Source organism: Octodon degus, unplaced genomic scaffold, assembly GCF_000260255.1.
Source record: "Octodon degus isolate 3935 unplaced genomic scaffold, OctDeg1.0 scaffold00075, whole genome shotgun sequence".
Lineage (NCBI taxonomy): Eukaryota > Metazoa > Chordata > Mammalia > Rodentia > Octodontidae > Octodon > Octodon degus.
Window position 1 is genome coordinate 3099934 of NW_004524651.1, and position 23413 is coordinate 3123346.

Below are 23413 nucleotides of genomic sequence, written 5' to 3' on the forward strand. Positions count from 1 at the left end.
AGTGATTTAGCAGGACCCTGTCTCAAAAAAGGGCAGGGAATATAGCTCAGTGTGAAGAATCTGGAAATTGTTTTTTGGTATTGGGAATCAAATTCATGACCTTGTGCTTGCTAGGCAGGTCCTGTGCCCCAGACCTGTATCCCTGGCACAAGAGTCTGGAATTTTGAAGATAATTGAGGGACTGCTGACTGGAGTCATTGGTGCTTACTGCTAGGCCTGCTAGGGAGGCTAAGGCAAATACTGGGCCATGAATTTTTTTTTTTTTTTTTTTTCTGTACCCGGGATTGATCTCAGAACCCTGTGCTTGCCAGGCAGGTGCTTTGCTCATTCTATTGAGCTATCTCCCTGGCCCCTGGACCAAGAAACTGTATCAAAGTCATATTGTATAAGGGCTGGGACTGAGATCAGCAGCACTGGATTCAGCACCTCATATTATAAACACAATAAGACAAAACAAAACAAAAGCTATAATAGTTTGTAGACATGCAGTGGAAGCTTTTAACTGGCCAGGAAGGGACATTGGCAAAGCATGCTGGTAAGTGGAAGTTTTGGCCTGGGGAATCTCCTGGCTGCATTGACTGTTGAGAACATCTGGGAATGAGATGTGGAAGTCCTGTGGGAGAGTGAGAGCTCACCTTGTGTCAGGGTTTCGGTGTGGTGGGCGACAGTGGGGCTGGAACCCCAAGCATGCTGTCTGCACCGTGTTTTATAGAAACTGCCCCTCCAAGGGGAGCTGCGGGCTTGCTATACCTTTGGAGATGTGAGCTCAGGGATTGAGAGGTCTGGACTGAACAGATGAATTTGACCAGCTTAGTTACTCGAAGGTTCTGAAGAGTTCTTCTTGGGTTTAGAAAGGCACAAAGAGAGGCTTAGGGGGACACTATCCTGTGAGCATCTCACAGAAGAGTGCCTGAGAAGGACTGAGCAAGGTCCTGAAGTCAGAGATGAGTGGAAAGGGAATAATTGGGATAGGAAGGATGGTTGGCACTGCCCTGGCACAGCGGAAGACGGCAGGAGGGCAGCGTCTGGGTCTGGGTTATAGAGGTGGCAGCAGCTTTGTGTTTAGACCTGTGCCTGTTGCCGAGCTTCAGAGGGGGGACTTTCTAATTGCCAGTTATGGAAAAGTATATGATTTTTTTTTTTTTTTTTCATTTTTTGAGATAGGGTCTCAGTGTATAGTTCAGGCTAGTCTTGACCTCACTGTGTACCCCAGGCTGGCCTTGAACTCACAGTGATCCTCCTGCCTCAGCCTCTCAAGTGCTGAGATTACAGGCATGTGCCACCACATCCAGCCTTGTATGGTTCTGTTGTTGGTTCTTTATTTATTTTTTTTTAATATTTATTTATTTATTTATTTATTTATTTGTGTGTGGCCAGCTCAGCCCACCAGGGGGCGGGGGCTGGCTGGCATGTGGTGCTGGGGGATTGAACCGTGGTCCCTGTGCTTTGGCTGAGCTTGTTCTGAGTAGGTGCTTTAGACCACTGAGCCATCTCACCAGCCCTTGTTGGTTCTTTATGAAAACGTCTAGCCTTACCTGTGTGGACATGATGGTTCTCTTTCACAAGAATTAGAAAAAGCACTGTCTTCCCAGTTTATCTTGTTCAAAAGAGAAATTAACCTACATGCTAAGAATATGACTGTTACAGACAGTTGAGCACAGCTGGATGGAATCCAGGGCTTTTCCATCACGGAATATCCCCTTTGTTTGAGGGTCTTGCCAAGTTACCTCGGCTGGGTTCAGACATCGTCATCCTGTCTCAGCATCCCAGAGTGCTGGGATTGCAGGCATGCGTAACCACACTGGGCACAGCAGTGGTATTTCAATTGTTTTTGCTTGCTTTGCTGCCCAGCGAGCAGATTCATTGCTCTGGATGGGTATACGGCCGTATTGCAGTCCGGCTGTAGTTCGCCTAAAGTTAAGACTGCTGGGAGTAGCGATTGCAGAAGTATCTTCCATCTGTTTCAGGCTCCTGAGCCTTCTGGCAGGAACAGAACAAAAACAGAAAAGGAAAGAGGTTTTTTTTTTTTTTTTTTTTAGAAGAAGGAAAGGTTTATTTAGCTCACAGTTTGTGCAAGTTTTAGTCCATGCTCAGCTGGCGCCAAGACAGAGCAGCACGTGGCAGAGGATAGCAGTTCATGGTGGTGGAAAACAGCAAGATCAAATGGGAGTAGTGGCAACAGTGGCTACAGAGAGCAAGTCCAAGAAAGCGATTTTTATTCCCCCGCCTCACAAAAATAAAATACCTTGGACTATTTGTGCAACAGAGTGGTTGAAAATATTAGTTACTGCCTTTTTTTCCCATACAATTTACACCCCGTCATTGTGTTGTGTTCATTGAAGTAGATACTTGCTTTGAGGAGTTCATTATGTGAATGACTTTTCTTTGACCTTACAGACCATTCCTGCAGTCATCTTCACCTATGGCTTTTTCTGTGAAGTTGGGGCCTCATTTAGCAGTATTCTAGACTCAGAGGACGTGCCGTGCCAGTCTCCCTGTCTCAAGAGGAGCCTGAGGAGCATTTGTTCTCCATGCTGTTCTGGTGTAGTCACTGTCTCAGTCACTCTTCTCTTGTTCCGGGACAAATACTTAACACCCAAAATGAAGGAAGAAAGGGTTTATTTAGCTCACAGTGGCGGTTTCAGTTCATACTCACCTGGCTCCAAGGCAGAGTGGCACATGGCACAGAACTCTTCTTGGCAGCGGCAAAGAGCAGCAGCAAAAGGGAGTAGTAGTAGTAGTAGTGGTGGCTACAGAGAGCAAGTCTGTTTCCCTTATGTTGCATTCAGGCTGTCCGCAGGCTGGGTGTAGTACTCACACCATAATCCCAGGGGATCATGAGTTAATCACAAACTCTAGAAGTCTGCCCCATGACAGCATGAGGCTTCAGGGGGACAGCTAGACACAAAACATAATAGTGGTTGAGTGTGACTTTCTCTGAGGTAGGAATGTGGACTGGACCTGGCAGGCCACGTTTTCTGTCAGTCCATCATCAGGCTTGGAGATACTTACTGCCCTTTTTGGGGTGGGGGTGGGGCGGTTCTTTGGCCTAGAAGAATGTGTTTGTGGATTCTGTGTCACATTCTTACTCTTTGTGTATTACAGTTAAAACCGTTTTCCATTTATTTATTTTCAAGCATTAGTAAAATGAAGTAGAAAATGGAAAGTTAAGAGTAACACCTTACATCCTACTACGCAGCTCAAGCAACCCAAAGTTACGTTTCAGAGCAGGATAACAGTGAGTATAGTTGCCATCTATAAAATAAAAGATTGGGGACGCACTGTGGCTATATCTAATAATAGCTCATAATTTCTGGATCTGTCACCTGTAATTATATGCATAGAAATCCGCACCTCAGTCTGTAGATTTATGTGGATGTATCTGCTTTGAATAAGCTACAGAGTTTTTGTTGTTCAACAAATATTTAGCACTTTCTCAGATCTCTGTGCAAGAATAGCAGATTCTTATAGCCATCCAGCCTATCATGAGGGGACTTTCTTGGACATTGTTGGAGTTATTAGAAAGCTCATTGTATTTATTGAAAGAAAGCAAACTTTTTCGAGGTGCGAACAGGAGAGGATTTTAATACATTCACCAAATTAAATGAAAAGACAAGAACACACTGTTGACACAAGACAACTTTAAATCATAAACAAAATGTGAGGTAGACTGACTAGTGAAATTCACCAAATTTTGGTTAAGTTTTACAGTAATAAAATAACAGGTGTTCCCTTTTCTAAGTCACAAAAAGCAGTTGCATAAATTACAGCAAAAACAAAGGAACTACAACAGTTCTAACTTCTAGTTTACGTTCAGCATTAACCTCTGTGAACTGTCATACACGCTGCGGTTCAGCTGGTCACGAGGTGCGTTCCCGTGCGGGTCTTGCAAACCTACTTGCCCCACATTAGTGTCTACAGGGTAGAAAAGCCTAACACTGAACACACTGAGACATATATTAACAGATCATGGCGTCCTGTGCTTGTGCAATTTTATCCTTCAAGAGGACTTAACATTCTTTAAAGAATGACACTGATAAAAAGATTTTCAAAGATTCAAGCCTTAATAAGCTAGGGTTTGAAAAGAATAGATCAGTGTGGATTTCTTCATTGGGGTGATGGCCTTTTAGCTTTCTTCTGACGTTTGTCGTCTAGAGTTGGACAGTAGTTATGAGCTCATAATCATTTGAATTTACAGAGTGCAGCCCTAACTAACATGCAGTACTAGCATTAAAACAACTTTAAGAAACGTTCTTTAGACCATGAAGTTACAAAGCCCAAAGAAACTTTAAGAGGCTGTCTGCCCCAGGTACAATTGTTTTAAAATTACTTCATGTACTTTCTTTCCTCTATGTAGTAAATGTCGGAATATTGCACAAACAATGGAACTCGTGATATCACGTATATCAGTCCTTTTTAAAGAAACAGAACATGTGAAATACACTCATAACTCAACCCAGCTGTTCAGAATGTACCTCTTGGCCAAAAATTGAGCTGTACTTAATTGAAGGAATAGTTTTTAAAGCATGTGTAAGGCAGGTCCTCTTTGAAAGACAATTAAAAATAGAGTTAAAAGGAATTGTTCATTTCAAAATACATTTAAAGCATCATAAGTAGCGATGTTAAAAACCAAGAGGTCTGCAGTCTATTTTGTCTTAATAGAGTCCATCTTTTCACTAGCTGTAAACTTCTTGTTATCACAAGATAATAAAGCTGGTCAGTTAATACTATTTTCAGCAAATGCAGGCTTTGAAGGGCCTCTCAGTAGTTTTGCAAGAGAGATTCAAGTATGGCCATTTTAAATGGGGATAAAGTGATACATATGGGCTAATGAGAAAAATCTCAGATTGTTTAAGAACAGGAACTAGAGTGATACAAACTTCCAATTGACTGTTTGTTTTAGAACGGTTTCTAAAAATCAGGATTTGATTAAAATATTTGATGAGAAAGCCATAGAAACTTAGGCCTCCTATAGTTGATACTGGTTAGATACCACCTGCTGATTAAGAGTCACAAAGACTTCCTGGAATCTTCCTTAATCCTCACCAAAAAGTCACTGGTAGAAGTCCCATTTCTCTTTGTGGCTGTGTTTCCCATTTCAGCAGTTTGTGTTGTCCATGTAAGGTGGCTAACACAGTTTTTCTTTTAAAGGAAGCTTTGCCCGAGTCCCTGACAGAAACGACTTAGCTCCACTACACAGCGGGACCTCAGCCTGGCCTTTACTTTAGGTTTGCTGGTGACAGCCCTACCTTTGCTGCCCAGCCAGGACTTGTGCAGGTTAACTGCTGTGAGCCCCTGAGCTGGCCCTGCTGGTACCGCATGGAGTTCTTGCACAAGGTTAATAACCGTGACTGGTACTTAAAGACTTGGAAGAGTTTTAAAAGGAAGGGGAAAAGCATAGGAAGTGAGCTAGGAGAAGCTTCATTTGCATACAATGCCTGCTCTGCATTTACTGATTTACTTGTTCAGTTTAAATAGTAAACTTTTAACTCCTGTGGAAATTTTGCCAAATTTCATCAATACATACAAGATTATAAATTTTAAACTAACACTGCACAGAAAGACAAAGCTACTTCTTTTTTTAAATACAAATATCTTCTACATTCTATCATATCAGACCCCTGAGTAATACTGTACCAAAGTACAGATCTGAAGAGAAGCTGAGGGCTTAGGCCTCAAACATTAATCTTCAGGTAATTCCACACCAGCGGTGTGACTTGTGACACAGTCAAGCTGGCTAATGCTGACACTTTCCCCTAGCATAGTGTAGTAGGAAATCCTTGCTGACTCCAGGGTTCTCCACGCCTGTCTCCTCCGCTCCCACAGGCAGACGGCATCCTCACTGTGTAACCGTCTGTGGTGAAGTTCACCTGAACCAAAGGTCCTATAATCAGACCTGAAGGACTGTGATGTCCCCAAAGACCTGGGTCAGATTTGGGGAGTTCTTTGGAGATAGTAGAAATATGTTGCACTTTGCTCCACAGTGATTGTACTTTAAAGAAAAAAAAATCCCCAGTTGTTTCTATCTTGCCCCACCTTGCTGTCCCTTCGCTAGTGTTGGTCTCCTCGAGGCTCACACATGGCGTCCTGTGAGAAAGTAGAGAGGCTTGTCCTCACTGCTGTTTGCAGTTTGAAATTCGTCCCGGAGGCGGAACTGCCACTCATCCTCCAGCTCTAAGCGGACAATTGTTTGCCGTAAGGAGCTTCTGTCTTGGCAGATGACACACAGGGTAGCACCTTCCAGGAAAAGGCAGAAATGTGTCTTAGGTGCTGGGCTGAAAGGGGGACCCTGACCTGACATTTCTGATTCAGTCTCAAACCGACACCTCTGAGAAGCAGCTGATTAGGTAAGTAAACTATCAGGATTGTTTTGAGTGAGTAGTGTTAGGGCTTGAAGGGTTTAAGAGTGTGTCCTGAGAAATCTCACCCACAGTGCCACCTGCCCTAGGAACCAGTGCTTTCACCTGTGTTCTAAGGACTGCGTCCTCCACTGCTCCTTAGGATGGGCAGTATTGTGGAGTGGAGGGCCAGCTGTGTGCCTCCAGCGACAGCTCTTCCCACCACCCACAGAAATGTCACACTCTGTTCTCACTGACTCACAGGTCATCCTTTTATTTGTGATGTTTAATCTGCAGTCCAGAGGTAAATTTAGCTCTTTGTATGATGTGTCTCTGTCAAATAACTTTAATATGTATTTCAGAATAGTTAACTAAGGGTTTATGTGTGAGGGATGCAATTACACAAATTTGCAATTTCTGGCCCAAGCAGTACATTAGTGCCTCCACATTACAACAGTACTCCCTCCTTTCAGCGTGTGTACGCTGGTAACATACTACATGCACAAGTGGACTTATTAACCTGATTTGCAAAAACTCATTATTTAATATGTTCTCAAATCTAGATGTTCACCTGCATGTAACATAATAGTGCCTTAGGCTGGATGCGGTGACACATGCCTGTAATCCCAGCACTTGGGAGGCAGGAAGATCAGTGCAAGTTCGAGGGCTGGGCTACAAAGTGAGGCCAGCTTGAACTGCATAAAGCCTGTTTTAAAAAGACCAGGAAAAAAACCATAACAGTGACTGAACTCTCCCCTTCCCCCAAGTACAGAGGTCAATGGCCTTGGTTTAAAACTAAGGTACCCAGATTATTGGCCAAATTAAATGTTAAAGGACGTTCTTTTATGAGGTGTTTTAACTCTGAACTTTTTCTAGTGGGGACGAGTAACACTGACTGACAATCAAGATATTAAATTTGCTTTACCTTTTAGAAACTTAAATTTCTTAAGAAGATCAGCACCTACAAAAGAGTCACAGAGGTACAAGAGAAGTCCACTAAAAAACACCCCTTCAGAATTGACGTTGCTGGAGTGTGGTCTGGAGCTGACGTAGCACATGGCCACCTGCAGGCAGCAAGCAGAGAGAGCGTGGTATCAGATGGGCAGAGCTGCCTAGTGGCTGAGCCCTGCTTTCCTCTGTCAGGGTAAGGCCCAGAGCTTACCCTTCTCCGTGAGGAGTGTGGGGCTATTTAAACTTTGCATCTCTTGGACTTTGCCAAATTTTAACTTGAAAGACTGTGTGTTTTTTATAAGAAAAAAAGGGTATGACAAATTAAAACTAAGAAATAGCCGCTCCTTCTGACAGTGTAACATTTAAAGGAAACAACCCTTTAAGAAGGCATAGCAGGCCTGAATTCAATCCCCAGTTCTGTTAAAAAAAAAAAAAAAGACATATCTATGAAAGATTAAATATTTTTGATCAGCCTTTCATTAGCTATATTTAAAAGTTCCATTGGATAGAAGCTTAAAACAGCATGGATTCAAACGCCTAGCTCTGTATGGCCTCTGTACAGATTTATGATGGAAATCCCAGTGCAGTGAATGAGAAGTGGGAGTTTACTGAGTTGGGTAGCCAGAGGTGCCAGCCCCCCGGCTTGGGTTTCTTAGTGGCTGTAATGACTTAAGCTGCCCATTTTGGAGGTCACAGTGGTAGCTTTCATAGGCCTGGTGGGGGGATGAAATGATTGGTATGAACTCTCAGTAAGTGTTCAATAGTAGCAGCTGCAGAGGTGAGACTGCTGGTCAAACAGCAGTGTACTTACTGGTTACAGGCCTGCTGCACTGCACACAGGTACTGTCAAGACTATTACGATTACATCTGAATAGTTTTTGTCTATGAAAAATCTGTCATGGCCCAACTCCCAACATAGATTATTATTACTGTTTTTAATGTATTTAGTACAGGGTCTACAAGGTCTCACTACACATAGGACTCGTACTGATTCTCCTGTTTTCAGTCTCCCAAGTGGCTACCACGCTCAGTGTGCCCTGGGGGCCCGGCCAGCACAGCACACCGGGTATCAAACCTGGCCGCTGTGCTCTGCCTAAGCAGGTGCTTTAGTCCACTGAGCTATCTGGCCAACCACAACATAGATTATTGAAACATCATGAATATTAAAACTTCCAAAATTGAATACAATTTTGGCCTGGATATGTTAAACAGTGTGTGTACAGACCTATATGTTTTTCAGTACACACAAAGTGAAAACCCTAGAAGATGTAGTGGAATGAAATGTTTTTTTTCCTGCTGCAGGTGGATTTACTTCTTATAAAGAACCAGGCCTGGTGTGGTGGCACATGCCTATAGTTCTAGCACCTAGGATGCTCAGGTATGATGCTCCTGGAGGCTTGAGGCCAGCCTGGACTACATAGCAAGACCATGTTGGGAAAGAAAAAAAAACTTAGTGATTTTAAGGAGGACATATTACATTAATGAAGGTAGTATAGGTGAAACTCTAAAATATAATTTGTTTTTTCTTTTTTTGGCGGAACCGGGGAATGAACTCAGGCCCTTGCACTTGCCAGGCAAGTACTTATTCTACTAAGCCATTTCCCCAGCCCCAAAAATAATTTTTTAAAATTAAAAAATAATCTTTTGTTGTTGTTGTTTTTTTGGTACTAGGGATCAAACTCAGGACCTTGTGCTTGCCAGGCAGGTGCTTATGCCACTGAGTTATTTCCCTGGCCCTAAAATATAATTTTAAGGGACAGCTTAATGGCAGAAGGCTGGAAGTACAAGTGAAAATTAACAAAATAAAAATAAACCCAGAGAACTTGAGAATGTTAGAGGCAGGAGGGGGAGGAGCGCCAGCTGCCCATGGCTGTGCCCTAGCATAGCCCTTGCGCACAGGATAGCCCTGCAATGCCAGAACAGTGGCCCTATGTGGCCACCACCACTGAGGTCATCAGGGCCAGCCATTAGGGCTGAAAGATGCATGGTTGCTGCTCATTCAGTATAGCAAGAGGGACGGGGCTGGGGATGGGTCGCCATCCCCTTGTGTGAGCCTTTCCAGAGCATGTCACAGGCTCCCTTCTGTTACTTAACCTGTCAAACCAAGCCACCAAGGGAGGAAATGGGTGAACGCTGGTGAGTACAGTGCCACCCACCACCCTTACCTCCTGCCCGACATTAAGGTAGCAGTCGACGGCCAGCACGGGGCTCTTGAAGTTGTGGATGGCTTTGGGGAAGAGCTTGTAGGCGGCATGCTGCAGGAACTTCTCCAGGAGGAACTGGGCTGGGGCAGCCAGCAGCGTGTGCTCACTGTCAGGGGCGCACACGTACTGTAGGGGCCCGATGGGAGCCGTGCTCTCGGATGCCTGCAATGAGCCAGCCCAGACAGGCTTGGAGGAGCGGCCACATCTGCGTCTCGGAAACCCCAGGGACTGGCCCTACACCGACTGCCTCCGCACACACAAGTTCATAACTTAGGCTTGCTAGGAGACATGGACACTGTAGCAGTGTTCTGTCATAACTGTTTACAGGAGTGTAGTCTCCAGAGCTGAGACCATCTTTAGCCTGCAGTTGATGGATAATTAAAAGTGAGGGGAACTGCTGGGTTAGTAACAGCACAGTGATAAACTATGTTCTAGTGTGTGCCATTCAGTTTTAGTCCTGCATTTTCCTCTTTTGGGAATGAATGATACAGTAGTATTTAATGTAAATTGTACATACAGCAGGCAGGAGAAAGTGGGAAGTAGGTTTTTTGGAAAGTAAGGCCCAACAGGAAGTCCCTGACAGTGTCCAGTGTGTATGGGCTGATTACTGTCTACTTCTGGCTCCCAGCCTCAAAGCACTTTCTGTGTTCAGCTAGGTAGTCTGCTGCTGTGAGTGACTGGATGTTTGTAAATCTCGGAGTGGCCCGTGCAGTTCTCTTTACAGGTTTTGGTCTGCACTACTGTCTTAAAAAGCGAATCTGCAAAGGACCTGACAAGCATTTCTGAATTACATTTTTCTCAGGCATTAATAAGGAGCATTGCTGTAACATATGGCTGTCCCATGACTAATCCCTGATGGAATGGTTGAGGCTAAGTTTGCAGGAACAGTTGCTCTGAATTGTCAGTTTGTGCTGTGATTCTAGGTGAGTCTCTGGTAACAAACGAAGCTGATGTTAAGACTTCCTTGGGCTGTGTGTGGTGCTGCACAGCTGTAACCCCACCTGCTGAGGAGGCTGAGGCAAGAGGGTCACAAGTTTGAGGCCAGCCTGGGCAGCTTAGAGGCATCCTATCTTCAATAAGTAAAAATTAAATAAAATTAAAAAGGGCTGAGATGGAGTTTAGTGGAAGAACACTTGTATGCCATTCATGGCCTGAGGTCAACTCCAAGGCCCTTGGGGCTGGGGCTGGGGCTGGGGCTGGGGCTGCAGCCTCGACCTTTAGTCTCTAGTTATCATTGCTTCCATGCCTTCTCTTTCTCTCTCATGTTAATAGTGGTTTCTCCCTGGGCACAAACAGCGCATACACTTTGGCAAGAGGGACTTTCTACTTCTCTTTTTAGTGTAAATTGCTTCATGCCAGTATCTTGAACAAAGACACAGTATTCATAAGAAATTACTGGACTTCCCACAAGCTGAGGCTACTTGTGGGTCTCTAAGGCCTGAAAATTGAGAGCTGCTTTTCCACTCTAGAGGCCGCACCCAGCAGCAGCCCTGCAGCTGTCACCACACCATGAGGTGAATACATTGAATTATACTGTAAATACTGGATATTATTTTGAAAAAAGAAAAAAGCCAAAGCCTGTGAATGTTCAAAATAATAAAAAGTAAAATGGGCCTCAAGGCTAAGTTCTACCATAAACTGCACCATGCTGAAAAAAAAAATACATATATGAAGAAGACTGTCAAGATGGATGGGAAGTGAGAAACTGGTAAAGTAACCATGAGAAAATTGCAGGGAGGGGCCGGGGAGATGGCTCAGTAGAATAAGCGCTTGCCTGGTAAGCTCAGGGGCCTGAGTTCAATCCCCAGTTCTGAAAAAAAAAAAAAAAAAAGACCTGCCTGTCTGCCAGGCTGTGGAGTGGTCTTTGGAGCAGAGATGGTTCCCGACTTTCTAGTACAGTTAAATGAAGATACAGACAAGGCAGGGAACAGGAAGTCCCTTTTGCCAAGTGTGTGCCCTGTTTGTGCCCAGGGAGAAACCACTATTAACATGAAAGAGAAAGAGAAGGCATGGAAGCAATGGTAACTAGAGACTAAAGGTCACTTCTTAAGAAAACCACCTCAGTAAGAAAGGCTTGTAGGCCTCTGGGCTTTGGTCTCAAGAAGGCCCATGACACATTCTGAACTGAATGAAAGTCACTTTTTGCCTTCCTCAAGTTGGTGATAAAAAAGAGCCTTTCTCCCCATACACCTTTGGATGTTAGTACCTAAGCTGTAGTTGTCGGGCAGCCTAAGCGAGGTGTACTTTGGGGAACAGCACCCCCCCCCCCCCGTCTGGCAGTCCTTAAATGATGGCACACGAGTGCATTCTTAAGGTCTTGTACAAGTCATTCCATATAATTACTATGGACCACAGGGTCAGTTTGGAAAACCACCATTACTGTGATGCTTCTGCTAAACAGCCTTGAATCACTGTAGTCATCATGTGAGCCATAACATTTTATGTATGTATTTAGTGCAGGGTCTCACTACACAGATCAGACTTGTAGTGATTCTTCTGTTTTCAGCTTCCCAAGCACTGGGTTTACACGCGCACGCCACCACATCCAGTCTCATTCACCGTCTCAGCACACCCCAATAGCAGGGCCAGCATGGCAGGCCCAGCATGGCAAGCTGGGCCCGGTGTCTGCCTAAGCAGGTGCTTTAATCCACTGAGTTATCTGGTCGGCCCCATACTACCTGTTTTGAACAGTGAAGTCAAGCTTGTGAGACTTACCATGATCTTTGGTTTAATGATGAAGTCCCTCTGCCCGCCAACCTGCACGTGCTTCTTCATGAGACTGAAGTTGTTGAAGCGGCAGATAAGCAGGCCACTACTGTTGGTTCTCAGGTTGAAGTCTACATCTTCGCAGAAATACCTAAGTCACAACCACAGCGATGGGTACTCTTGACTGCCTGTCACAACTGTGCACAGAGATCAAATGGTGGCTGATAGGAGCACCCCGAATAATTGACCTGGCCCTGGTGGAGCTGGCCCTCAGCACTGACTCCCAGACTGCCCTGGCAATTGTGGTAAAGTCACGGATGGAAACAAGGGTCTCAGGAGTCCTGTGTGCTTGGGCAGAAGGGCCCCGGGCATGTTCCGAGATTCTGGCTCCACAGAGGGCAGTGCACCTGCCACGCCAAACATGTGCAAGCGGAAGCAGCAGTGACCAGGTTAGAGGGGGACAGAGAGGGACTTCTCGGGCCTTGGCCTTGCTGCTGGGCACACTGAGGTTGCCAGGGGTAAGGACACAGTTTATGCAGTAAGCATGCCCAAGGCAGCCTGCTCACCTGTCTGCCTTTTCCGACAGGACCTCGGCCTCTGGGTCTTAACATTTGGGGAAAGTGATTTCCTTGAATTCTCAAAGTGACTGAGGGCTTAGTCTTGCTTGTTTGTGAGTGCACACAGACTTGGATCAATTCAACCATTTTGGGGTCTGTTTTAGTTTCTGTTGAAAGTAAAGGTGGCTTGCATGTCTTTCCTAAGGATCTTACACTGTAACATCTATTAATGACCCCAAATTGGTGATGAATCACGTGTGCCATACCTGGCTGTTGATTATCATTGAAAGTGTTGAAAGGTTCAGCATCACTGGCCTATCTGAGGAGCTTAGGCTCTAAGACAGAATAATAAAAGCACCACCAAAGCTGGAGCCGGGCCTCAAACCCCAGGCCCTCCAGAACTGCCTCCCTTGGGAGCCTTCCTACCTGTTGAAGTCATACTGCACATTCTGAGTCAAGTCAATGTTGAGGAGAATAAAGTCGTGTACGTGGCACCTGGAGAATGGGGCCTTCAGGCTCTGAGGTGTCAGTTTGCTGCTCCACTTCTGTATGCCCAGGATCGCATAGTGAATGATTTTCGGTGTCGATTCGATATGCTGCAGGACACTTTTCAAGGACACGTTCTTACTGGAAACTCCTGCTTCCACAGACTGGCTAGAAGAGGCGAAGGCAAGAGAGGATCATTGAGGACGGGCTGGCACTGTGGGCTCGTTATGCTGGAACAGATGCAGCAGGGGGTGGTCTTGGTGTTGACCTGGAGAAGAGGGTGGTCAGCTCAGCACCCCTGTGGCCCCACACTGCCCACAGGGCTGCCTTCACCATGGGACTTCTCACTTGAAGAGAGAAGTGCAGTGTTTAAGGAAACAGGGACCTGTTTCCTGTCTGCCAAAGAGATGACCAGAGTTACTGCCACTAAAGAATGCTTCTCTGCTCTGGTCACAGTGAAAGCATGGGTGAAAATGTCCCTGGCTTCAAATCTATGGCAAAAACAGGGACAAAAATACCTGCCTGAAGGGGCTTCAGGGTCACCTGACACAGGGAGGACACTACTGAGTTTTAGGGCTATTTATTGTGTGGGACTTAGGGTTTAGCCCCACTAGCCTTTGCAAGCAATGGCCACCACCCCTGGTGTTGTGACATCAGCAGTACCCCCAGGGGTGTAGCACTGTTGAGGAGGAGAACCACAGCACAACTTTACAGGTAATGGACTTGGCACTGAGGTGAAAGCACCTGACTTCACCCACATAGTTAAGAGCCAGAGCTGGCACTATGGTCAGGTTTTCTGATTCGGATGCAGCAGTCTATAGAGGAATGCTGGTGTCACAACAGTTTCTAAGCACCCCACACTGTGAGGCAGAAGAGGTCCCCTTGCCTCTAAGCAGAAAGACCCACCGCACCACCCAGCGTCCACATGTGCAGTCTTTCCCAGAAGGCTCAGAAATGTCACTACCTGGTCTGCTCCTGAGCACTGTGGATATTCCACAGGACACACGAGTCATCCATCACCACAATGAAAGGCCACACGCACTGGCGCTTAACGCCCAGCTCCTCCAGGCGGTTCCTCTCCAGCTCTAGGTTGTGATACGACAGCTCCTTAATGAGGAATCTGGCAGCACCTGGAAGGCAGCATGACCACAGCTAGACATCCTCGCGCCAGGAAGCAGCACGTGGGCACCGGGAGGCGGCCTGGCCCCGGTCACTGTGAAGGGCATGGAGGAGCAGGGCAAGGAGCCAGTTTCTTTGGGTAGGGTGTGGCTGCCGCCTCTGGGAAGCACTGCTGCTGAGTTGGTCCCTAAGGTGCCACAAGAAGTTCTCTGAGGCAGCAGCCACACGCAGGCCCTATACCAGGGCATAACCAGAGCCACAGTGGGGGAGGCTACTTCCATGGACCCCGGGAGGTGCATTCAGGACATGGGCGACAGCACCTCTGAAGAAAATCCTGCCACCTTTCCTTAGCTCTGCTTTTTGCCAGAGGGAGAAAGGGATGGTGAGAAGAGACTAGAAAGGCCACTCCTGATTCCACTGCTTCCTAGCCCAGGGACCCTGCCCAAGTCGGCTCTGCTGAGTCTCCGATCCCTACCTCTAAGAAGGTCATGACGGCCTGAGTTGGGCGGTGCTCAAGACCGAACCTACAGGGCAAGGGTCGAAAGTGTTGGCTATGATTAAGGTAATCATTAGGAAATGACCCATTTTAACAAGTGGCCTGCCCTAAAATGAGATGAAATAGAGACGCTGATGAAGCAAGGAGCCTGAAACATGCTATTGAGTATATGGAGGAGCCCGACACTGCTTGAGTAGATAAGCAGTGATAATGAGATGCAGGAAAAGCTACTTTCGAAGAGCAAGTGTTTGGCACTTTGCCTTCCTAAAGGTATAAAGGCCACATAGGAAACAGCTGCCATGATGGCAATCAGGGTGAGAGGGTTGACAGGGACGCCCACTTGTACTTCTACTGACAGTACTAGGAGTGCTTGCAGAACGGTTACATAAGGAAAGGTTACCTCCACTGGGCAGGAAGATATAAGGAGGTATGCTGACCCCAGACAGCACACCTCAGGTGGCAAAAATAGTAAAACTTCCAGGAAATCCTACGAGAAATGAATTCAAGCAATGTTGCAGATAAAACACCAAAACTTAGTTGAATTTTTATAAGTTAAAAATGAACTGGGGCTGGGGAGATGGCTCAGTAGAATAAGCCCTTGCCTGGCAAGCACAAGGGCCTGAGTTCAATCCCCGGTTCCGCAAACAAACAAAAACAAACCCAAAACAGTTTAATCCCAGCCAGGAATGGTAGGACACACCGCTAATTCTAGCACCCTAAACTGAGGCTGGAGGATCTCAAGTTCAGGCCCAGTCTGGGTGACTTCATGAAGGCAGTCACACAGAGCCTGGATACCAGCCCTCCTCTGATGGTCGGATGAACTTTGACAAAGGGCGTCAAGGCCATGCACAGGGGACAGGACTGTCTGTCCCACTGGTGGTACTGCAAAGCCTAAACACCAACATCCATAAGAAAGGGTGCACTCTCACTGTACACTATAAAAATGAAAATGGAATTAAAGACAGCTTAAAACCTAGGACTCTAGGACTTTTATTTATTCATTTATTTTTGTGGAACCAGGGATTGAACTCAGGCCCTTGTGCTTGCCAGGCAAGCACTTATTCTACTGAGCTAACTCCCCGGCCCCTATAGGACTTTTAGAAGACGTTTGTGACATTGAATTTGGCAGTACTTTCATACATAAGATACCTAAAACAGCTGGTGATACAGCATGGCACAGTGCCTGCTTGGCAAGTGCAAGTTCGAGTGTATTTCCTGGCACCAAAAAAGATACCTAAAACACAGGTACTAAAAGAATGGACAGGGTGGATTTCATCAAAGAACGTTTGTGGATGCAAGGACAAAAAAATGGAAAGACAGCCCACGAAATGGGTGAACATCTGGTATTTACAAATATATCTGGTCAGGAGTTAATTCTGTCTAACAACAAACCCTTAGCAAACCTATACAATGGGTGAAGAACAGGAGGTGGCATTTTCTGTGGTTACATGGGTGGCCAACAGGCACATGAAGAGATGCCTCCATTCCAGAAATAGAATGCCCCTCAGGCACCCACAGGGATGGGGGAGGCCTACCTAGGCAGTGCCGGGTGCGGCCCAGCGCCTGCTCGGGAGGCTGCCAGGGCAGACGGTGATCAGGGCGGCAGCAGCGCTCCCTGAGCTCTGGTGCAGGCTGCACAGCACCTGCTGGGGCATCTCAGGGCTCTGAACCCCTGGGGGGCACAAGAGGCCCCTTCCAGCCTGCTAATGCATCCCTGCTCAGGCCCCTTGTCCTGTCAGTTTCAGCCTGAGTGCTCGGCTGGAACACAGCTACTAGGGAAGACCTAGCCTTTCCCAGGGTACTACCCACCAGTGACCAAGGGGAGACAGTGGACCCCTGGCAGGAGGCTCTGCAGAGGTCAGGACCTCCGAGGCTTCCTGCGTGGGAGTGGCGTTCAGTGTTGTGGCTGCCCCCCAGCCCAGGAGCCCCTTACCTACGCCTGCGTTATTGAACATGCCAGGGAGCACCAGCATGATGTGGTTGGGCCAGTACTTGCGGTACAGCGGCATCTCATATTCTTTGACCACCAGCAGGTGAAGGTGGCTGATGCCCTCCATGGCGTGGAAAAGGTTTAGGAGTCCATGCTCGTGGCGACCACTGGAAGGAGTGAAAATAGGGCTCTTGACTGCATTCAAATTCTGCTGAAAAGGAAGCAAAACGATAGAGCAAAAGGGAGGTAAAACCGTGAGAGACGAGACCCAGTCCAGCGGCCGCGGGCCTCGCCCGGCCTGACCCACCTTATCCGAGACCAGAGGCAGCCGCATACTCTCCAGGTGTTTGCCCTGCTTGCTGAAGACGAAGTGACTTTCTTTGGACTTAGGGATGATGAAGTACAGCTGCACCTCTTCTCCCAGCATAGAGGAGGAAAACGTGAATGCGTGAAGGGTGGAGTCTGACATCTACATTTGCGAAGAGGAAAGGGAAGAAGAGCTCAGCTTCCGGGCTCCCAGGCCACTCGTCAGGATTCGGGGGCCTGGGGGCAAAGGGACTAAGCTTGTGTGGCTGCCACACATACTTGTCCTCTAGCAGCTGCCACTGATGGGCAAAGTGGTAGGCTGGCATCAGCTTTGCATTCCTCGTGGCCTAGGGGTCATACACCCCACAGACACATTGTCCCCAGGCACAGCAGGGTGAATGAGATGCTAGGTCTGGTGTCATTAAGACATTTCTGGGCCTCTGCCTTCTTGGCTGTATCAGAGCCCAGAGATTTCCTAACTTCAGTTAGCCCAGAGCTCATCTCCCTTGATGAGCTCTCTTAAATGGGAGTCTACCCTATTTTTAATAGGTTTTTTTTTTCCAGTACCAGGAATTAAACTTATAACCTTGCACTTTGCTAGGCAGGCACTATGCCCACTTGAGCTAAATCCCCGGCCCTAACTATTTTTAAAGTTGCTAGAAAGTTGCATGGTGTCCCTAATCTGTCTGTGGACCACCGACATGATAGGTCTCTAAGGGGCAGACAGGGCCGGGGAGATGGCTCAGTAAAATAAGCGCCTCTCTGGGAAGTGCAAGGGTGTGAGTTCAATCCCAGGTACCTACCTGGGGGATGGGGAGGTGGAATTTAAGGGGCAGACAATACAGATAATAGATTTGTTTTGTTGTACCAGGGATCCAACCCAGGACCTCATGCATGTGAGGCAAGGCTTCCACCTCTGAGCTACAACTCCAGCCCCAGGATAAGAGAAATTTTATCAGCTTTCCCAATAGTTTTAACCTAGATACTGGATTTTGTGTAAAACTATTCTTTCTTAATTCGAGTTTTGCTTCATAAATATGGAATTCTTCTGTAATCACATAGAAACTATAAACTGAGATTTTTTTGTTCAGAAATTTTCTAAAAGCTATGACTTACAGGCCCTGATCAGACTTACGTATGTTCTGTAAATCACTGAGCTGATTTTGGAGCAGCCTAACAAGAAAATAAACCTGATACAAAAGATGTGTGTGCTAGTTCTCTATGCACCCTTCCAGCACCTTGCTGTACATATATGTGGTGGTGCCAAGCGTGAGCAAGCCTTCACACCAGGCTATCCCTTAGCCCTTGATATTTCCAGACAGGGTGTCACTCAGTTATCCACAGTGGGTTGGAACTTGCAATCCTCCTGCCTTTGCCTCCAGCCCTGTTGGGATTCCAGGCATGCACCACTGCCCCCAGTCTATATTGGGGCGCATGGGGAGTGTGAGGCCCTGGTCCTGAGGATTGGCAGCAGGTTCAGGGAGTCTGCTCTACAAAGCCCCGAAGAACCAAGAGTTGTTCCCAGGTGAATTGGGGGAAGTCATAGGGAATAGCCTGGCCAGCGTGTACTCCTATCATCAATGCCTGGCTCCATTGAAACTATAAAGGGGGTTTTTAGTTCAGAAATTTTCTAAAACCTAGGACTTACAGGCCTGGATCAGAATCACGGGGTGGGTTGGGGTTCACTCAGCACTAACGGACAGCGCATAGCCCAGTACCATGGCTATCTCTCCCATGCACCTTTCTCCCTCAGCTCTGGCTGCATGGTCGATACCAACCCAGCAGGACAATGAAGATGGGACAGCACCCTGCCTGGCCTGGGAAGGCACCACAGATGCACTGCCTCACCCTCGAGTCCCACCCATCTCCAGCGCTCTGGTGGGTGCAGGGTGCACACCTGGGAGGCAGCGGTGAACTCCATGTACTGGTGGCACTGCTCGCAGTGGTGGAAAGTGTTGTAGGCTGCGTACTGGGTCAGCATCATGGACACGGTTTCTCGCTTCCGCGGCTCCTGGCCTTTGCTCTCCTGTGATACCTCTGTGTGGTGGGTGGAGCAGAGACCCATTTGTCCTGGGCTCTGCAGGACCCAATTCCTCCGATCCCAGAAGTGCCCGGCTATGCCAGAGAAGCCCCCCTCCAAACTGTCGACCACTCCCACCTCGCTTGATGCCCCCCAGCTGCTCAGTGTACACCAGGCTCATGCGGCGGTACTTGGGGTCGTGCACGCTCGCGTCGAAAGGCATCTTGCTGAAGCTCTCTAGGTCAGGCCACGGCTCCCCATCAGCCTGGCTGGAAAGGCTGCTTTCGCTGTGGTCTGGCCAAAGAGATGGATGTGAGGTAGAAGAGCTGTAACTGCTGGGTACCCTGGGTCTTCAGACCAACCCCAGACCCCCACACATGTCCGTTCCGGCCCAAGACTGAACCACAGATGGCGAGCTTCAGGGCTTTCATGCTGCAAGTGGCTGCAGTGGCATGAATGGTATATGTACCTCATCACTGCTTTATACGCTTAGACTTTCACCTGTGAGATTCAAGAGATTGATACCCAAGAAGTTTGGAGGTGTGGCCATGCCTGCCACACAGGTGAAGCCCTGGGGCCTCTGTGGCACATGTGCTAGTCCGAGTCTTGAGGCTGGGCTCAGCGGGGCCCAGGCCCTGGGCACATCCTGGCGCTCTGGGAGGCTAGGCAGGAAATTTGCAAGTTTGAGCCCGGCTTGGGCAATTTATTGAGACCCTGCATCAAAAAAGTAAGGACTGGGGGGGTGTAGTAGAAAGTTCACTTCTCAGTACCCTAGAAGATAAATCAAGCCCATGGACAGGAAATACAGCTCTTATCTAAGACAAATACACTGTTAATGTGTATGCCCTAAGTTTACACTCAAGTATCATGTAGAATTTGAAGCTTAAGAAGTTGTCACTGTGCCTCCCTGACTGCAAGGATGGTGACTGGTGTTGACCTGGGAAAAGCACACAAAGCAGAGCGACGGGCCTCCACCCCTTGGTGCAGGGGCAGAGAAGAGCTAGGTGCTGAACAGAAGAAAATTCAAGCAAGGAGACTGGTGCCGGAGCTGCACAGATGACCTGGCCCTGGCTCCCATCCCCTTGGCTCTGGCCTTGTGGTCCTACCCCCCTTTGAGGACTTGACGTGCTTTTAGGACAGCCTGGAGTTCTGGGTAACCTGCGGTGAGCTGGGCCACAGGTGTGAATGGGAAGGTGCAGTCACACATCTGTGCGGAAACTGGAAGGAGGGACACAGCAGGAGCCGCAGAGGATGATTAATAAGGGTATTTTTTTCTCACTCTTGCCCACACTAAACCAGTCATGCGGCCTTGAACCCTCTGCTTTCCGAAGCTGCCTGGCTCTGGAGGCTGTGGGAAGGGGCAGTGTCATCCTCAGGGACCAAAATGACCCCAGCTGCCCTGACAGATCCCTAGCAGCAAAGGGTATTTGGGGTTTTAGTACCGGCTCTGGAGCGGAGCAGGCCACTCTAGGAGCCCTGTCTTCTGCAGAGAGCCCTGCTGCATGGACAGCGCCCACTCTAGGCAGCAGGGCGGCCATGGCCGTGCTTGGGGCCCCGCGGAGAGTGCCGCACTGGTGGCTGAGCCAGGGAGTCCGCGAGACCCCGTCCCTAACACACAGCCACCCGGGCCAGCGCTCTCACCCGCGTTAATCTCCTCCTCGTCGAACACGTCCACCTCCAGCAGCCGGATGAGCATGCGGAAGAGAATCCTGAGGAACTGGAGGTAGGAGCCGGTCTTCCCCACCTGCTCGGGAGAGGCGCGTTCACACGGGTACTGGCCAGTCCCGCCATCCCCTCCACCCCGTCCCGTCCTGTCCCCACCTGCGGTGGCCCGGTGAGCAGCAGCCGGCGCGGGTGGCCGTTGTGTGCGCCCGCTGCGGCGTCAGGCCTGTGGCCGTGGTCAGCGTGGTGTTGTCGCGCTGTGGTCCAGCGCCGGTAGTAGCGTGAGAGCTCCTCGTCACTTGCGTCACCCTTCGGCCGCGGCCGCAGCGCGCTCACCCAGGCCACATCTGCATGTGGCAGCAGGGAGGAGGACAGCGCAGATGATGCGCCGCGCGGGGCGCCCAGCAGGCGGTAGGCGGCGCGTGACAGGATCACCACAGGTGGCAGCACGGGCGGCGGGGGTTTGGGCCCAGGCGCAGCGGAGCCCCTGGAGTCGCACTCTGGGCGCGGGGCGTCGCCGGCCTCGTTGGGCCCCGCACTGCTGGCTGGGCTCTGGGGGCCAGGGCTCGCGGGCCGTCGCTGGGCCTGGCCAGCCGTGCTGGAGGAGCTCACGCCATTCTCCATGACGGAACCTGGAAGAGGACGTGGGTCAACATTCCCTCCTGTTGAGGAGGGCAAAGCACGAAAGAGCCAGGCCGGCTTGCTATGGGCTGAGGACGCAGCTGCAGTCTGCCAAGGCCCTCAGCCTCCCACGCCTCCCTACTGCTGCCCTGCCTGCTGGTGGCATGGCCGGGGGACACCACGCCCTCCTCTGGCAACAGCCCTGCCTGTACCCAGTGGTGCTTCCAGGCCCAGGGGACACAGCTCGAGTCCAAATCCCTCACAACAGCAGGCGCCCAGGCACCGAGGGCCGCACCCTCGTTTTCCAGACCACAGCAGGAAGTCTGTACCGGCGTGTGTGTGTGTGGGGGGGGAAGGATGAGGTGGTGCAGGTCTCGAGCACTGCGCAGTCCCCACAGAGTGGTGGCCTTTCTGAACCGGCGTCCCTGCTCCCTGCTGCCCCACGCAGCCCCTTTTGATGGAGGGCTAAAGCTTCCCTTTCAGGACTAGGGTCCAACCCAGGGGTCCACCAAGCTACACCCTCTGGTCTTTTTTTATTTTGCTTTTGTGTCTGGCTCAGTTGCTACACTGTTCAGGTTGAGCTTAAACTTGCGATCCTCCTGCGTCTGCCTACAGAGCGCTGGGAGTACAGGTTTGCGCCTGGCTCTGCCCCTGGGCATTCACTGAAATCATGGCTCATTCTTGCGAACACTGCGACAGGGACCAAGCCCCTCTCAGCTTCTTGGGGTCGCGGTCCCTGAGCCCTTCTGAGGGTCTCCGGACTCAGTACCTCCTCTTCCCCCCTCCAGAAAAAGAGGAGCGGGGCACAGACCCGAGGTTCCAGTGAAGGCGCTGCTGTTGCTCTGCGGCCGCTCCAGGTCGGCGAGCAGCTCGTCGGGGTCGGGGTCGCGGTCGGGGTCGGGGTCGGGGTCGCGGTCCATCTCCAGGTCGTGCTCACTGGCCAGCGGCCTCTCGGTCTCCTTCCCGCTGAGGTCGAGCACGGCTGTGGGCCCCCTCAGGACCTCCTTGGAGACGTAGCAGCAGGCCAGGCCCACCTCCTGCTCCAGGGCGGTGCGTGTTAGGTAGCTCGAGTCGATTAAGCGGAGGTCACAGTACTTGAGGGACCTATGCGGAAACCGCAGTGTCGGCGGCCTGCTGGGCGCAGCCTGCCTGGGGCCCGAGTCCGAGCAGCCCTGGGCTTCGGGTCAGCTGAGGCTGCGACCTCTACTCTGCGCTTCGCTGTGTCGAGGGAGAATGGCACGGGCAAAAGGCACAGTGCGCAGCATCAATCGCGGCTGTCATGGTTGCCGCCCAGTCTGTGCACCCAGATGGTGGCCGTGTGGATATCAGATCCTGCTTTTCCTCTCAGCACCCCCTGGTGCCTGCTTCAGCTCTTCCCAAACGTGAACCCCCCCCCCCCCCCCCGTCCACCGAGACGCGGGCGCCCCCGCAGTACGGCCAGCAGAAGGGCTCTGCTTGGCACAGCCCTGCACAAAACAGTCCTCGCTGCCCACTAGACCCATGAAGGAGGCGCGGCAGCCACCGTGGGCAACGGGTCACGCACGCCGTACCTCGGAAAGGTCTCTCCGAGCGGGTCTTTGCCAGTCAGGATCACGATGCACGGCAGTCCTTCAAGGTCCTGATACGTCCGCGGCACCCACTCCTCCAGCTCGTTTCCCCGCCACGTCTGTAGGACGAGACCCACACGATGCCATTAAAACTCAAACGCCTTGTTCAAGCTTCCGCCTTTTTAGAGTTTCTTCATCTCTTTAGGTATGTGTGGGCACGTCTTCTGACTGCGGCTTTAAAAAGCATACACGAGATAAGTCTAGGAGAATGTGGCCTTCAGCTTTTAATCTCAAAAGACAAAATAGGAGACCCTGGTCCAGCTCAGGCATTCCCCATGCAAGCTAAGAAAACCCATGGTGACATGCCAACTAGTGTCCAGACGCTCCTGGGATCTGGCTGGGCTCCCTACTGTGCCTTCTTTCCCAGATGGGCTGGCCCTGAAGGGCAGTTGACCAAAATGACTGTTTTA

The 23413-nt window shown here is 49.5% G+C and overlaps 1 protein-coding gene across 6 annotated transcripts in view; it reads right to left on the reverse strand.

Annotated features, from left to right (window-relative positions):
- Nucleotides 1–3580: 3580 nt before the first annotated feature.
- Nucleotides 3581–23413, reverse strand: part of Greb1l (growth regulation by estrogen in breast cancer 1 like) — a 213995-nt gene continuing 194162 nt past the window's right edge. For 3 of the 6 annotated variants that reach the window (XM_023720352.1, XM_023720355.1, XM_023720351.1), the window contains 13 exons: nt 22947–23062; nt 22208–22500; nt 20935–21407; nt 20755–20857; nt 19252–19407; nt 18991–19130; nt 16791–17256; nt 14207–14372; nt 13183–13410; nt 12209–12350; nt 9455–9655; nt 7264–7402; nt 3581–6237 (listed from right to left, as the gene is read on the reverse strand). In XM_023720352.1, coding sequence (XP_023576120.1) covers nt 6074–6237; nt 7264–7402; nt 9455–9655; nt 12209–12350; nt 13183–13410; nt 14207–14372; nt 16791–17256; nt 18991–19130; nt 19252–19407; nt 20755–20857; nt 20935–21407; nt 22208–22500; nt 22947–23062 — 2787 coding nt within the window. In that variant the 3' untranslated portion in view covers nt 3581–6073. The remainder of the gene's footprint in view (nt 6238–7263; nt 7403–9454; nt 9656–12208; nt 12351–13182; nt 13411–14206; nt 14373–16790; nt 17257–18990; nt 19131–19251; nt 19408–20754; nt 20858–20934; nt 21408–22207; nt 22501–22946; nt 23063–23413) is intronic. The other 3 variants (XM_023720354.1, XM_023720353.1, XM_023720356.1) reach the window with 3 other exon arrangements.